At 41.2% G+C, this 16,997-nt stretch overlaps 1 protein-coding gene across 1 annotated transcript in view; it reads right to left on the reverse strand.

The window, feature by feature from the left end:
• The window catches only part of VAV2 (vav guanine nucleotide exchange factor 2), an 805,614-nt gene that overhangs the window by 16,789 nt on the left and 771,828 nt on the right, over positions 1 to 16,997 (reverse strand). The window contains exons 22-25 of the mRNA XM_085612602.1: positions 16,485 to 16,537; positions 15,383 to 15,499; positions 10,210 to 10,297; positions 7,550 to 7,673 (exon numbers count right to left, since the gene is read on the reverse strand). Of these exons, the coding sequence (XP_085468728.1) occupies positions 7,550 to 7,673; positions 10,210 to 10,297; positions 15,383 to 15,499; positions 16,485 to 16,537 (382 nt within the window). The remainder of the gene's footprint in view (positions 1 to 7,549; positions 7,674 to 10,209; positions 10,298 to 15,382; positions 15,500 to 16,484; positions 16,538 to 16,997) is intronic.

Genomic DNA, 16,997 nt, shown 5'->3' on the forward strand with positions numbered 1-16,997 from the left:
GAGAAGACAAAAAGACCAGCAATCAGACTGGTGCAAAAACAATGTACATGGTCACAAACAGTGCTCAAAAGTGGTGCCTGGCAATGCAGAGATCAACCTTAATGCCACAATCCATTCTGCCTTTTAAATGTTAGATCATGGATCTAAAACAGATTCACTCATGTGAGATTACTATCTCTTACACATTGTTGTTAAGGAAATGGTGGTTTGTGTCTCTGGGTAGAAGTACAGATGTGTCATTAGCTAAACTTTCACAGCAGAATACTCATTGAAAATAGAGCTAGTGAAATTTGCTTTGTCTGTTACCAGTTTGTAAGCCCACGCCTGTGGCTGAGACCCAGAAGTCAGGTACAGGCTAAGCACTGGTGCAGCAGATTAGTCAGCACTGCTATCCTTTGAATAGAACATCTGTGCAAAGCAGCTGTCGCGCCTTCCCTTGTCCATCCATCATGATCTGAGAATGCTGCATTGAATCAGCCTGGAGCAAAGGAGTGAGTGGGGGGAGTTTCAATGCGGATCTCTCGTTTTATATAGTGAAGACTAAATGTTGAATCTGCAGGCTTCTATTTCATGTTTTGGTGTGGGTGTATGGTCACTGAAAGGCTGTCACCCCTAGTTGCACCAGAAAAGCAACCATGTGCAGAGAAAATAAGGCTGTGTGTCAAAGTGCCTTGCAGTATAACACCAAGGTTGAACTCTGCTAAACACGTTGCCTGGCATAAGCATGAAGAGATGGAGATGGGACTTTACAATGATGAACAACGGATGCAATACGAACACACCACATCACTTGATGTTACTGGGCATGCTGGAGCTGATGGAATGTGCAGCACGATCAAGGTATGAACTTTTCATTCGAATGTCCTCACTGGTCCCCTCTATTTCTTGATTACATTGATTGGTTTGGACTCCAAAACATGTTCCCTAAACCAAACAAGGATCCAAACCGGATTGCAGGAAATAGTTGAGTAACAATAAGCATCTTTTACTTTAACGCCAAGAGAACCAAGGGTGAACATGTGCTTTGCAAATACACTTGGTCTGTTATCCTATGTTTAATGTCTTGAATGAGTTAATGACAGTGGGTTCTTTACAGACATACTTTAAAACCTCTTCTCCTGTTTTAGTGTTTTTCCAGGTCTATGGTTTTGACCAAAGTTTATACTTGTCTTGATGCAAAACCTCTAAATGTCTTTCTTTATACAACTCTTCATACTACAGGGTTTGTCCACTGTCTAAATGTTCTCAAGTTTTGCAGAAACGGCAGATGGGGCTTTGGGATGGAGGGATACGTCGATTTCCCACGATCACGTTAGTCATCTGCATAAATTATATGAGAGAACAGCTCTACTGGTCCAATTCCATAGCTGATTGATGGCCACCAACACACGTCTAGACTAGAGTAGTAGAACAGAACAGCCAGCACAGGCACACAATACCTCTGTGGAATTGAAAGCACTGCTGTCATTTTGCCTGGCATATCAGAAAGCACTTACATTTATCGGTAGCTAAAGAGAAGCCTTGCCTCTTGCAATTTCTGTTTCAGCAACAGTACTCAGTGAATCCAGGAAATACCAGCTGACAAAATGCCCTTTGTTCTTGGATGTCCCCAAAAAGACATAGAAAAATTCAAAATCCAACAGGATGTTAAATTGCTTCTGAGCCCTAGCACTGGTGCAGTTATTGAATGGTGTTAAGAACATGACTAGTGGAACTCAAGACCAGACTCACAAAGTATTTTTAGAGTCATAGGTTCATGTTAATGTGCCAAAAAAACACTAGATTTGAACGAATTCAAGATTCAGAAATTCCATGTAGAAATGTAATTTGTTCCACAGGAAGGTCTGTCATGGTGCTCAAGAAAACAGTTCTCAAAACCCACAAAGTCGTAAAGTTGTGGGTGAGCAGAGACATCTTTCATGAGCTGCCCAAACACGCAGAAATATGCTTGTACAAAAGACAGGAGTAAATGTATTTTCAAGGTGGGATTGGGCATGGAATCCGCCCACTTTACTTATGGTGCAGAAAAATATTTCTATGTGGAAAAAAAAATTGTTGTAACAGTATGAGAAGATTGTGCTGCAACCCTTTATCTTCTTATTGTTTGTCTTAGGACAATCCGCCTCATGAAGGTTTAAGGTTTCCTGGCATAATCCTGGAACTCCAAGTCGGTCGACCCCTGTCTTATGCAACTGCTTTCCGATTCCGCCCTATAAGAGTATCTGCATTATTAGTGGATGGGAATTGTAGAGCGCCTTAACCTCGAAGAGCTGCAAATCACTCGCATGCAATGCACGGCTTGAGCAGCAATTACAGCCCTAAATTGACACCATCTAAACTTGGCAGCATCTCTGTCCTTAAAGATATTGACTTCATTTGTCAAGCCAGTTCCAGAGTGTATCCACAGGAGCTACCAATTCTTCTATGGTGCTTTGCTCAATACTAGAAACATTTCAAGGTCACTAAGGCGGTCAAGGAGGGCATAACAGAGTTTGGAGGATCACGTGCTTGAATCCTTGGCTGCACCAAATTGTTTAAATACTGCACTGCAAAGAACAAGCAGCCAATAGAAGTGAGAGGAGCCGTGAAATGCAGCCCAGCACAAACACGTTGTGCTCGGTCTACAATAGCAGAGACATAGTTGGTGCTGCAAATAATTATTGATTATATCCAGCTATTTTATGTTCACACAAAAGTTTGACATAAGAATTCCTTAATGAGAAACGTAAAATGTTTAGTTATTTGTTGTTAGTCTATTAATTAGCAAGGGATCTAATAATAGGTGGTTTAGAAAAATTCAAAATCCAACAGGATGTTAAATTGCTTCTGAGCCCTAGCACTGGTGCAGTTATTGAATGGTGTTAAGAACATGACTAGTGGAACTCAAGACCAGACTCACAAAGTATTTTTAGAGTCATAGGTTCATGTTAATGTGCCAAAAAAACACTAGATTTGAACGAATTCAAGATTCAGAAATTCCATGTAGAAATGTAATTTGTTCCACAGGAAGGTCTGTCATGGTGCTCAAGAAAACAGTTCTCTAATAATAGGTGGTTTAGAAAAACAGATTGTGCTAATGTTGATTGATTAAAAATAGCTTAGCTTAATTTTATTAAATGTCGAAAGGGTATATCGATCAAACTACAAATATCTTAATTTAATCAATTATCTAAATTAGATTCTTGCCAATAAATATTGCACCCGGTTCATAAAAGCCTCTTTTGTTCACAAAATGTGGTCTTACATTTATATAGAGATTTAATAGCTAATATTACCCTGTTGTGCAATATCCTCATCTTCTCTTAGGGGCGGGGGCAGGTGGGAAGTTCACTAGCAGGCGAGGGCACCCAGAAATGTGAGTAGATGTCCACAATACAATTTTCAGTATAATCAAAATATTTTCCTCGGCCTGCTCCTTTACTGGGAAGGAAGAGAGCGATAGTCTTGTCGAGGACAATCCATTTTCAGGGCGCGAATGAGAAGGAACCATTACCAAGTTTTGTGGGACCTAAGGGAAGTTTCCACAGGGGTAAAATATTTTCTCAGTAGAGGAAAACCTGAACTAATCCCTCGAATGGACATAAATGGGAATTCACAAAGGTTTTCATGGAGTACTCTCAGACACCGGTGTCTGTGAATTCTACAATTTTGTAACCCTGCACCCTAATTTGGGAGTAAATCTACGAGTGCAGATTTACAAATCTAAAAACTGGGGGTCTATGTGCTCGTGAGAATTGATGCCACTTGTCAAGAAGCCATTGTCACAGGAAGAGGGCTAATTGCCAAGCCGTCTTGGAGAATGGGCACATAAGACTTCATCACTTCAGCACAGGTGTCTGGAACAAATGCTCAGGTCTGTCACATATTAGGATGATCAAAGCCATGTTACGATCTGTCCACCAGTTATATATAGCCATGTAATGTACTGGACACAATGTGCGCTTGTTACTGTGCTTGTGTAGGGTAACTCTAGGCATCAGACAATCCCTGGAAATCAAAAGCACTAGAAGTAACATTGCACGAGCCATTTTGCTATACATGGGACACTTAAGAGACATTTAATTGTATAATCTTTGGTATCACCAAGAAAAAAGTGGGACTGTTTGTTGGTCAAAGTGACACATGTCAACACTTTCGAAGTCATATGTAACCTATATGGACCCGTGGATTCTGTTGTCATCACTTTGGGTGCCGCTCCACTTATAGTAAAGCACCATCTCATATGAGAGCCAAGGAATTAAATATCTTATTGTGGAATTATATGGATTTTTTTGTTTGGTCTATATTACTTCTACAGATTCCTAAACGGGTATAGAAGATAATGCATTACACACGAAATCTCCTGCTAGGATGTCTTGCGTACATCCAGGATTCAAATAAAGTGTCATGAATGCTTAATATGTGACGATTATCACACCACTTAGAAAACATCACCGGGCGGTGAGGTTGTAACAACATAAATACAAACAACTTCCTTGTTTAATAAACAGACAAACAAATGGAGTAAGACTGGGGAATGTTATATAGACATTGTATTTAAAGTGTTGGTAAAGCACAGTATATATACACATATATATATATATATATATATATATATATATATATATATATATATATATATATATAATATATATTTTAGTTGAAATTGAAAAGTACAACTCAGACTCATGCCTTTGTTGTTGATTTTTTTTAAAATAATGTTTGTCTTTAGGGAAGGTTTTGTTCTATTTGCCTTTGCCCACAGTATTGTTAGCAGTGTTAAATGTGCAGCTATAAAGAAAAACTGAATGTTCTGGCCAAAGTTCATCTAAAAACAAGGGTTTAGGCCAAAGCGCATCTGTAGCCCGGCTTCTCAGAATTGGGGTTGGTCTGGCAGATTAACAAGTAGAGGTCTGTTTTCTCCCCTGTGTGCAAGACATCCACAGCAGCTGTACCCTCTTGTCCACTTCACTTCTGACATCAGAAGGAGGGATCTGGGTGATTCTGAAGGTGGGGGGGAGTGTACCATGTGCGTCCTTTAATTTAGTTCAAAATGGAGAGTTTAAAAAGATGAATGTTGGGATGGATAAGAGCAGCTACTCTAGGCCGGGCAGCTTGGATAAAGGGGGTCTTCATGAATTGTTATAGAATCAGAAGACAGTTACCTCCCCTCCACACCCCAAAATAATGAGCCATCTTCCTAACAATTTGATACTGCAAGAGCTATCTTCGGTATGTGGATTTTGGCAGCAGAGTGCAGCTCGCCAGACATTGCCCCGCCTGCACTGGATAGTGGGATGACACACCATGGAAAATTTGAGGGGAAGGGGAAGAAAATCTGGAGCAGTGATGCAAGAGTAAGGGGGCACCATGGCATTTTAAAAAAGTAGTTTAAGTGTGTGCGAGAAAGGAGGTGGGCGTCAACATGGAGGCAGACCCCCAAAGGTTTCACGTGAAAATCGAAGCCTGGCCCTATTCGGCCATTGGTGTATTCCACCCAGGGGTTAATTTGTGCCGGTGGTGGGCATCGACACTTGTTTTCGAAGACTGGGACTTAATTTTATGATCTCACTGTGAATCAGAGGAAGAGAAAGAAAGGGAAAAAAATAGGAGAGAACGAAAAACGATGAATGGGGAGAAACTCTGGATGAAAAATCGGCTTTGAGCGAGAGAGAGGGTTCAGAAAGTGCAGGGTGGTGAATAAAGAGGCATGAGGGCAAATAAAGACTAGGTAGCCTCAGTAGATGGTAACTCCGTCATGCGGTAGAACCAGTGGTGGGTGGGCTCTGACGCAAAACCCTGGGACCCCATCACTCATCTTTTTACACACTGAGCACTGTTGCCACTGTTTCCCGAACACAAAAGAGTTGTGAGGTATGGGGGCCAAATACAAAGGTAAGGTAGGGGTTACTTCAAATCCATATCAGACACTGGCACGTGGCTCACACTGGACACTGTTCCACAGCAAAAGTGATGGAATCCTTGTGTCTACCATTAGCACCTGACATGCAACTCTTTCAATGGGCCTCGCGACAACCCTTAAATGACTTCCCTTTTCCAGATGACTTTATATCATTATTCTGCTGCTATTGCTAAAGTGGTCTGGGGGGGATTAAGCAAGCTATTGCCCAGAGTTGCAGCGTGGGACCCATGATTAGAATAGGCACTGAGGCGAGAATATCCGGTCCGCAGAATTTATAGCCCGAGACCCTGCCGCGACGGGAATCGAACCCTGGTCCCGGACCAGTGCTCTGCATCGAGGTCTGCCGCTCTAACCATTGAGCCACACTTCTCCACTTAAATACATACATTAGACATCATCGGTTTCTGTTATTATTTATAAAGACACTGCATAAACCTTCGCTCTCTCTGCAAAATATGGCCAAAACAGGTCGGAGACTTTAGCAGAAGCATGTCAGTTGGTATGGTTAATGGCTGATATTTGTTAACTTAACGAGTACTGCAACATCAATGCCTTTTCAGGAGGGATCACTCTATGCTCAGCATGAGTGGGGACCATAATTGCATAAATACGTCAGCACAAGCTTAGCCACGGAGGCACCTTAGTGGGTCTGTGCTAGGATTTCGTTTGTGTCGATATTACCAATGGATTGGGTTTGGGTAGATTTGCAGAGGGAAGGAAAATGAAAGAGGCTATGTTCCAAAATAATGAGCCTTACGTTGTTCTGTTTTTCAGGTAAAGTGTGTTTTGACAAATAGTGTGAGGAGGATAATAGTCTGCAAAACGAACGGAGCAAGATGCAAAGCCTTTCTTTTCCAAATGCTTGTGAAAAGAAAGCTGCTGCACAGACAGAGGACAGTCATATATTACAGAGCTGCAATTTACATTATGGCCGCTAGGTGGTAGTACACTCTAAATGAAAACACAGTGCACAAGAAAGAGATAGTACCTGACCAGAAAGGAGAGGACGAATTCTGAGAAGTAAAGTTGAGGCCCTGAGGACTAAGAAAAGAAAAGTTGTAGGAAGCGCAGGAGGCTGCAAAGAGGTTAAAGAAAACATAAAAGGTAGAGGAAGAACAGAAAAAAATTAATGAAATTAGAGTAAGGCCAGTAATCAAGCAGAACAAAATGAAAAGCAGAGGAAAGGCACGCACGGCACAGACTCAAGCATCACACAATCATAATAAACTCTAGAAAACAATCAACATTGAAATAATCATGCTGTCCCCAAAGAGAAGTGTCAAGTAATGAACCATTAAAACCAGACAACAGGAGGTAGAGCACTGCTGAACCTGTGATCTGTCCCTGACATCGCCTTAAGGAACAATATATATATGTGACGTTAACAGAGCCATAGTATTCAAGGTGGGCATTCAATAAACACTGATAAGGCTACAAATTATAACTATCTGAGCAGAGGACGGTCTGGAGGGAAAATATTTGTAACACATGAATTACAGCAGAGGAAAGAGTAGTTCTCCTGTACCAGGAGATGCGAGGCCTGTAGGGGGTTTATGCGATCAGAGTAGGAAACAAAGCACATGAAATTTATATCCTCAATATACCACGACGCATACTGCTCACATCATCTAAATGTGCTGCTCTTACCTGGAGACCGTGGTGAGGACCGCGCAGGGGGGCGTTCCCGCGACTTGTATGGATACTTTAACGTCGTGTCCAGCTGTTTGAAACTTTCCTTTAACGAATGAACCTGATAGTATTCAACCAGCTCCTGAAAATGTAAATCAATCATAAAATCAGTGGAGTTACAGGTCTCTGGATCCTCCAGGATGGACATCAGAAGACACGATGTTCTTTTTTTAGGTTTAATATTTAGGTTACTATCCCTCAACAGAATTCATCTACAGCTTTGCCAGGTTAATTACATCACACGTTGTTGTTGAGAAGCTATCCTTGCTGGCTCCACAGAACCGCAGCAATCTGTTACTCTGCAGACAGCCTAAGCAGGGAGGATCTAAGCCCCCAATGCAACACGCCTTTGTGCTAGAATCAGTGCACATAGGGTCTGATCTGTATCTCCATGAGCAGCAACCTTTACTTCAGCAAGCCACCATCTGCACACCAACAGGGCCCAGGCCACACCTTCCTTGGGCCCACCTCACACCTCTGTTGAGAAACCCCCACACCTCTGTTGACATACCCCCACACCTCTGTTGGCCTCATGACACACCTCAAGCCAATGTCCCCACCCAATACCTCTGCCACCTATACTCAATACCGTGGTGGGCCCCTAAGGCACATCTCTCTCCACCTTAAGCCACCACTCTGCTAGTCCCACACATTACATCCACATACACACACCTGTGACGTGCCTCCCTTCAAAGGCTCCCTGCAGACAACACAGAGCCGTCCTTTGCAAATCTGTTGGAACCCCTTCACGAGTTCTGTGCAAAATTCTAACAACTTAACTTGTTCAAATGTACATTCATCATCACATTTAATATTTTACAAATGCATGCATAGTTACAGTACAAGAATTAGGAGTTCCATGCACCTCGAAAACGTACTTTTTTCTTTGAGAATGGTAAAAGAAGAATGATAAAATGGCAAAAGAGTAGGTAAATGAACATGAACTTAGATTTCTATTCTGGTATATCAGTTAATGAGAGGTTCTCACGACAAGACTACACCTTTGATCATTTTCATTGCTTTTCACCCAGCCTTCGGAGAACTTCATGGAAACATTAGCAGTACCACCAATATTGCCTTGTCAAGCACTGTATTAACAGAGCTAAAAACTCAAATTCCCATATAAATTTAAAAAAAAACACCAATGACAGGGCTGACTTCCAATATCATTCTCTATAGGAGCTAAGCAAATATGCAAAGGGAAGGCTTGATGAGAGGGACAGATCTACCCAAGCATGGATCCCAAGCTCACTGTGTCACTAGAACCAAACTACACCCAATAAGAACAACATCAGTCTTGGGTTGACTTAGTTCTGGTTCAGGGAGGACCAGGCATGGCAGCTCGGGCTGGACTGTTCCTGTTGGAGCAGGGTCAAGACTGATTTGCATATGGCTAGGTCCAAACAGAGGCGGCATGATGTGCAATATAACAATGGATTATGGGATACTGGCAAAGTAAAAAAAAATATGAAGTGCTGTTGCCAACTCCTTTAATTTAATTGTCTTCCCAAGATTGGTTTGGGCTTATAACACTGCTATACGGTCGACTTCGATCATCCACAGTTTTTGCTACGGGAGACTTTATTTAACCAAAATCTAAATTCAATAGTGAAACTTTCCCATATTCCATAAGATTTGACCTTTACCTCACCAGTAAGCTATATATCCTGCTCTGTTCCTGCTTTTGCATTCTACGTGCATATTTAATTTCAAAGCAATGAAACCTATCTAGGTCGAGAATTGAGCGTTTATCAATTTCCTACTTTTAAACGTGTTGAAATCTACATTTCCCTTCTAGTTATTATTTGAATATATACTAAATAATATAGCAATTGCACCATTTGATATTGAATTTATTAAAAAAAATATATTATGTGAGGGCATTCTTTCACCTTTTATAGTTTCCCTGTAAGTATGATCAGTAATAGGAACAATATTACACACTGCTACCGCAGACTTTACCCCTGCTGCCATGAGGTGCAAATAAGTCCACAGCGAAAGCAATGACTCCTACAATTTTCCACTGATGTCTGGAGTTTGCATCTACCACAGACCGAAAAAGTACTTTGAAAACAACACACAAACCACCTTGGCGAAAATCACACAAAATCTAGTTACAAATAAGTTACAACATCCGTATCAGATATAGGCATTAAAGCAATGGACTTCGGATTGTAGCTCCACAAGGAAACAAAAAAAGAAGCAGGGAATCTACATTTGGTATTCAAGACCACACAGACTTAAACCACCAAAGCACCAATGTTCAAAATGTGTTCAATTTTCACCACCACTGCTGTTATCCATTTGTTGTTGCCGCATGCAAGGACGATGTCCTTGGTATGACAGACAGAGTTGAACAGAGTATATTGCACCCATTGGCATCCATCACCCTTTGACTTCTAAGGAGTGAAGAGCACCCAAAAGTTCATGTTGAGCCAATAATCCATCAGACTCCCTGGTTTCAGCCCTAGATTCATGTCATGCCATACCTTTAGATTTGTCAATTCAGAAAAGCACCAAGCAATTTAGACACACTCTACCCTGCCCACATTCTGTGCGTAGGTGCAAGACAAAGCATAAACTAAGCAGATAAAAATGTACTTTTTAAAAAAACCTACCAACAAGCTTTCAAACTTTTTTGCCTCCGTGATGTAGATCCAGTTGTCCTTCTCGATCACCTTTATGTGCTTCACTTCGTCATTGAATCTGCAAAGCAAGCAAGGAAAGCCGTTAGATGCGTGTTGCACAGGTTCATGTTTTACTACACAGTGGGTCCGCTGGTTCAAAATATGATGATGAATCCACTATAACAATAAAAGTCAATTAGATCAAATGTGAATTCTTTTTATTCTACAGGAGCAGTGAGGATAATTTGCTGCTTGCTGTCAATAATGGATCAGGCCCATCCTCCTAGTGATGGCTGTCGCTCCATTCTCAAACTTACTTTCCAAGCACCTGCACATAGAACCGGCCCACAGGAGCATCGAAAACTGACAACTCACCTATTCCATGACGCACACTGTCACACTATTGACTAGAACGTATCTGCTTTAAGGCATCTGGTCTGATTTTATCTGCAAAACTGACCTTTGTTTTCTCCTCGGGCCATGTTAAGCCCTCTGTAGGACAGGATGCAATTCTGAAATTTCCATACAACCCGCAAATGAAATAAAACTAAATACATTAAACAAAGAAAAATGGGTTTGGTTTGGTCCTTTAGGAAGGGCAATATTGAGGAGGTCCTAAATGAGATCTTAGACAAATACGAAAAATTGCAAAATCAATAAGTCATCACAACATTCAAAGTAGCATATTTTTAAAAAGGTAGCAAAGCTACATCAAGTGACCAGCCAACACACAAAAAGCTGGATCAAACACAGCACAACTTTCCACCCACCCTTGGCAGTTTTCAGTCTAAGATGATAATCTAATTAGAACTGCCACCCTGACTAGGATTAGATAGCTCTGGGGATTTAATATGTTTAAAAGATTTGGAGCTTTGAATCACCATTTCATCTTTTTAGGATCATAGCAATGAGTACCACTGAGCTGGGTAATATAATGATCTGATTCAGGCTACACTAGGAACTTTACAGAAGGAATCAATGATAACTCAATAAAATAATTCCTGATATGAAAGACTGAACCCTTATGCATAGGGGAGGGCAAAAGGAAAAAAACCTGGGAACAAATTGCAGAATACCAATATTGAGCATCAACCCAATGATTATAAAGTATCAGCACATGAATGGAACCAAGGAGAACTGCAGGGATTCATAACCTCAAATGATCACCTTAAAACAATTAAAAGCTATTTTAAGAAGGGAAGACAAGAAGGGTTGTCGGGCCCAAATAGAATACCACCCGTGCTTTATAAACAAGATGCAGATTATTGGGCAAAAGCACTTAGTCCACTGTTCTTGGAAATAACGCAGACAGGCCTACTTCCTTCGTCCTGGTGGGCTTCGATAATTTCACCCATTTTTAAGTCAGGTGATAGGACTCTGCCTAGGAACTATCGCTTAGTTGCCATTTTGGTTAATGAGGCAAAATTCTTTGCAGGCACTCTGCTGGATGAATTGCAAAATTGGGCAGAAGACAATTCGATTATTCCCTTAAACCAAACTGGCTTCTCCAAATCTGTTGGAACTGTAACAAACATAATTACCATGACTCTGTTAATAGATAAGGCAGAGGCTACAAAAATACCACTACACTTGTGCTTTATCAATTACCGGGACGCTTTTGATCACGTAAATCGCAACAGACTTTGGTCAAAATTGGCCGGCTGGGGCATACCACAGGCTTTACTAAACCCGCTAATTAATCTGCATACTGGGACCGGGACTCAAGAAAAGTTGGGGAACGGGTCAGCCTTATCAAGAAAGATACCAACAACAAAAGGTCTCAAGCAAGGCTGTGTGCTGGCCCAACCCTATTTAACCTGTTTCTTGCAGACCTTAACCCGCTACTAAACGCCCGCAATTCATACTCTACAAAAGTCGGGAATCAATGTTTTACCATATCTACTCTATGCTGATGACTTAGTTCTGATCAACCAAACGAAGGTGGGTCTACAGAATCTTCTTAACACTACATTTGATTACTCGGAGGCAAATAATCTGAATATTAACTTGGAGAAAACCAAAACTATGACAATCAAAAAGAATTCTAAGAAAACACCTGTCTGGTTTTGGGGCAAGACCTGCATAGACTCAGCAAAAGAGTATAAATATTTGGGGGTGATCATCGAGAAAGGTGGGCATTTTGCAGCACAAAGGGACACAATTAAAAAGAAGTGAATAGCTCTAGCAGTTTCGTTGAGAAACCTTAACTCTAAACTGAGCGGCCCCTCACTTGCCCCATTGGTCGAAGTAATACGGGCAAAACGTTTGCCTACAATAACCTCTGGGAGCGAGGCACAGAGGGGAAGGGACTCCAAGATCTTGGATGGTGTGGTTGCAAAGGTGTACAGAATAATCTTTGATCTACCAACAAGAGTCTCTCCAGCACAGATTAGGCTCGAGTTTGGAGTTCAAAAACACACCCTTGCAAGACAAGGTGCGATAGTCATCTTTTGGGACAAAGTAAGAAAATCAAAACCAGGAACCATAAATTGGTATTTGTGGTCAGAACTACAACAGAAAAAAATATCACCAGCGACAAAATACCTACTAGCAAGTTTGACCACCCTGGGTCTAATCGAGCTTTGGGAAACACCTATAAGCCACTGCCTTCTCAAAAAATAACAAAGAAAACAGTAAAAAATCAATCCTGAATCGAAGACAAGGCAGCCCTATCCAGAAGGTTGCAAGGCTGGATGATCCGGAGCTCCTACTCCTCTCTCGCCACTCAAAAATACCTAGCCCTAGGGTTTGCCAAATCCACTAAAATACAATTCCTATGGTACCGACTTGGCTTGCTACCATGCATAAAGCACTAGCCACACTGGTTAAAAAAAAATCTGATTCCATCAGTCGCCTGTGCGGTGAGGTGCATGAAGATATGCTGCACCTGCTCTGTACGTGCAAAGAACTAACACAGGAACAGAAACAGCTTTTAATTAAAGCCACTCTTTAACCAGAGAGGTATCCGCACACGGAGGCAGGCTGTGCTGGCGTGCTTCGCACCAGAGGACACTCAGCTGAACTGCCGCCTGGTAAAATATTTGAGACAAGTAGAGAAGAGAATGCCACAAAATCGAGATGCTAACCTCCGGCCGCCAACTTTGGACAGAACAACATTATAGCCATAAAGAAAAGAGTCGGATGCTGCTAAATAAATGTTTTGCACTGATTTTACTGATTCTTTTATACTTTTTAAAAAAATTATACCTTATAAATGAAACGCTATGAGATACTCTGTAGCAATGGTTTTAAGTAACTGCTAAATAAAATACTTGAATACTTGAATTAGAGAATAGTAAAATTGTTTTGACATTCATAGGAAGAGGTAAACCAGAGTATATACAATTTATCATAGACTGAATAGTTAAGTATATTGTAAGCATCACTGTGAAGTGCAAACTAATAGTATTGCAGCTGTGAGAAAGGCTTGTTGTTGCGTGGCATAGAGTGGTTGCCTGGACCAATAACATATTAGACAAAGATTGTGCAAGGGGATCCAGGATTTATTCTCTCAATATGTACCTGAAGTTGCTAAGATTCTCCTTCCTAAATGAGAGTGCACACTTACATTGTGTTTCAATGCATCCTTTCAGACTAACAATGGCCAGATCGAGTCAATGTTATCTTATTGGCTGGAATATCTTCACTCAAGTGTATGACATCAGACCAGTTTAATGACACAGCTTCACTGCTCCGGATTCTTTCCTAAGACCCTTTAACTACAAATTCAACTGCCTATGTTCTCTTGGACAGTAAAGAAAAAGTCAGTGCAATCTGAAGTGACAAGGGAGTATAAGTGGTGATGCGGAGTTGAATTCGCAAAGCATAATTTTAAGTACCAAATGGATTTACACTTGAAAGGGTTTTGTATTTTTGTTTCAATTGTATTTGAAAATGCAAGTTCTCAATCAAGACACCTAACATTTTTGGACAAAGACATGAACACATTCTTCATGTAATGGAACCCTAGAGGAATTCCCGATTGGTGCCCTAATGGTATTTGGAAAGGCACCAATCTCAAAAGTTACTGGGTAGGCAAATTAATTTCAAAGAGGAGGCCATTTGTGGCCTCCTCATAAAAACCTGGGGGGGGGGGCAACCATGCTCTGCAGCTGTGCTAGTAAAACTAAAGGATACAGACTCAGACATGCACCCCTCCTAGACTTCTGCAAAACGTTTCCTTGCTGGACTAGCCTGACTACAATATCCAGGACCCCTCGCGGAGTATCAGGACTTCCAAAAACAAAACATTAACCTGTATCCTGGGTATCCTACTTAAGGTAGCAATTATCTCCTTAATTAAATAAGTGCTTAGATTGTTGTGCTAGGAGTCAGTATGGGGGACTAGCTGGCTTGTGCTTGGACAGTGTCTTGGCCTACGTGGTGTGACAAGGCAGCGTAGTAGCTGAATCCGCACACTAATCAGGAATCAGTTTAAAAAATGTATTTTTCATCACTTGCTGGCTTGAAGCAATTATTCGATCAGAGATTTATGGGAGGCAAGCTCTCTCCTCGAAGCCAAGCTTTCAGCATCACCTAGACAAGATCAGCTATATATTGGAGTCTTGTTTGGAAACACACAAAAAGTCTCACTGGTGTGCTGGCAGAAAAACCCAAGCACATCAGGGACACTACTAATGCGAGCTCTGGAAATGTATCCCAATTGTCGGGCTGGGAGCACATACCCAATACAGACATGTTGGTGAGGCCAGTTCCATCAGACCCTCAACCATGAGGAAAGAGCTGCCTCATGTGGATAAATACCCACTGTCATGATGGAAAAATGTAAGTAAGTTGCCACAGCCTCACCAGCGACTGGAAAATCCTGACATGCACCCTCAGATGGGGCCCTGGACGCTTCTGCAGGTCTCCTGTGTCTTAGGCGCTGGTTTGACCCAAGTCATACGACCTTGTGAACAGTTTCCATTCTCTGGAAGTGTTCTTTCTAAATTTAGACAATTTCTTGTGTGCACCCTTTCTATGTTTGTTCCTGGGGTGATTGTTAATTCTGAGCCTTTATTATGCCAAACACATTTCCCTGAAATAATATTTCCAACTTGGTGGAGATCTTTTGACTTACTCTATGATCCACATCAAGTTTCAATATCGGATAGTACAAGTCAAACATAATCTCATCAATAAAGATAACACCGGGGTTTCTTACTTTATGCTGACTGCAAACCGCTCTGCTTCATCCAGCCTCTCCCTGATTAAGTATGTGCCGGTGACGTACGACTTGAGGAGGTTGTCCGTCTGCGGTCTCTCCATGTTTCCAGCGAACCTATGGAAACAGTTTAGTAAGCTGCATATTCTGTTTCCTTCCTTCCCTTTATCCAGCTATCCACCTCAGTTCATCCACCCCTCTCCACAGAAAATGTCAAGCAACATATCTTGGCTATGTCAAGATTTAAAAAAATGTCATTACATTTCAGCAAGCATGTGCTTCAGATCATTGAAGCTGAAAAAATGGCTATTCCATTCCTACCGCTTGCATACTATGAAGGGCTAGAGAGATAAACAATTTGAGTTTCTTCTGCAAAATAGGGAGAATATTTTTTTCTTAATAGTAAGTTTTCTTGCGACATCTTTAAATTAGTTACAAACGTATAGGCTGAATGCTAACCGATGTTCCTGTCATGCTCCTTTCCTCTGGATGGACACAGAATCTAAACTACACTTATTATAACTTACATAGTCATCTCATAGTTTCATGTATGTTGAACGTTCACTAGTTATTTTTGGTGATCTGCTACTACTGAGGTAGTTTGCCTGTTCTCTTCTTTATGTGTTTGAGTATACTGTGCTGGTACCACTTCACATCTAACACTTTAAAGCCATCTCCACCATATATTTTACACGGTTTGTCACAGATGTACACAAGATTTCCAATAGACATAATGACTGCCTCCACGTTGCAAAAGGTTTTGTAAAGCGCACTGAGAACCTCAGCGTTTAGTAGCACTATACTACGAATTCAAAAATAAAATAAATAAATGAAAGCCACAAAGTATCAGCATGCTTGACAGCCTTGTTTAGAATGGAATTACGTTATTGTCCATGAACAGCAAAGAAAACATTAAAATATGTTAATTTTCAAGTCTATGCATTACTAAACAATTACATAAAAGAAATGTCAAGTTATTTTGTGTTAATAAAATAGGGACAGTTATGCAGGATAAAACACGAACATGGGGGAGCAAGGTTGGGCATATAGGCTAGTACACAAGACATAGGTCTGACGTGGCCTCACGTCAAGACTGGCTCACCAGGGGTAGGCGCTGTAGTCTATTTCTCTGGATGGTGGTCTGTTGTTTCCAGGCTAAATATGAAAAAAACATTGCAATTATAGGCACATATCATGTCACGGTGACACTTCACCATACAATGTTAGTTTACTGCCTTCACAGCACTGAACTCATTGCCATATCAGAAGCATTTCTTGGCTGATTTGCTTTAGAACCCCAACTGAGCAAAGGGGGATGACCAACTGATACAGAACATCCAGCACTACTAGCTGACTCACCTTTTTTCTGAGACAGACAGACTCAATATCTAAATCTCTTACTCCAATACATTGCTAAGCTGCTTCTTGGATGTCTTCTACCTACCTGCCAGGTCAAGCAATACTTGCCTTTGCTTATAGAGGGCATTACAATAATATGAATGAAGTACAGTATTTCACTTACCTGTGTTAGGAAATGCAAGTTTTAATCAAGGCCTCAGCAGGAGCTGCAACAAGCAAGCTCTGGGCCTTAATACGAGTGGAGAAAATATTCCTG

This window comes from Triturus cristatus, chromosome 1_2, assembly GCF_964204655.1.
Source record: "Triturus cristatus chromosome 1_2, aTriCri1.1, whole genome shotgun sequence".
In the NCBI taxonomy this organism is placed as follows: Eukaryota; Metazoa; Chordata; class Amphibia; order Caudata; family Salamandridae; genus Triturus; species Triturus cristatus.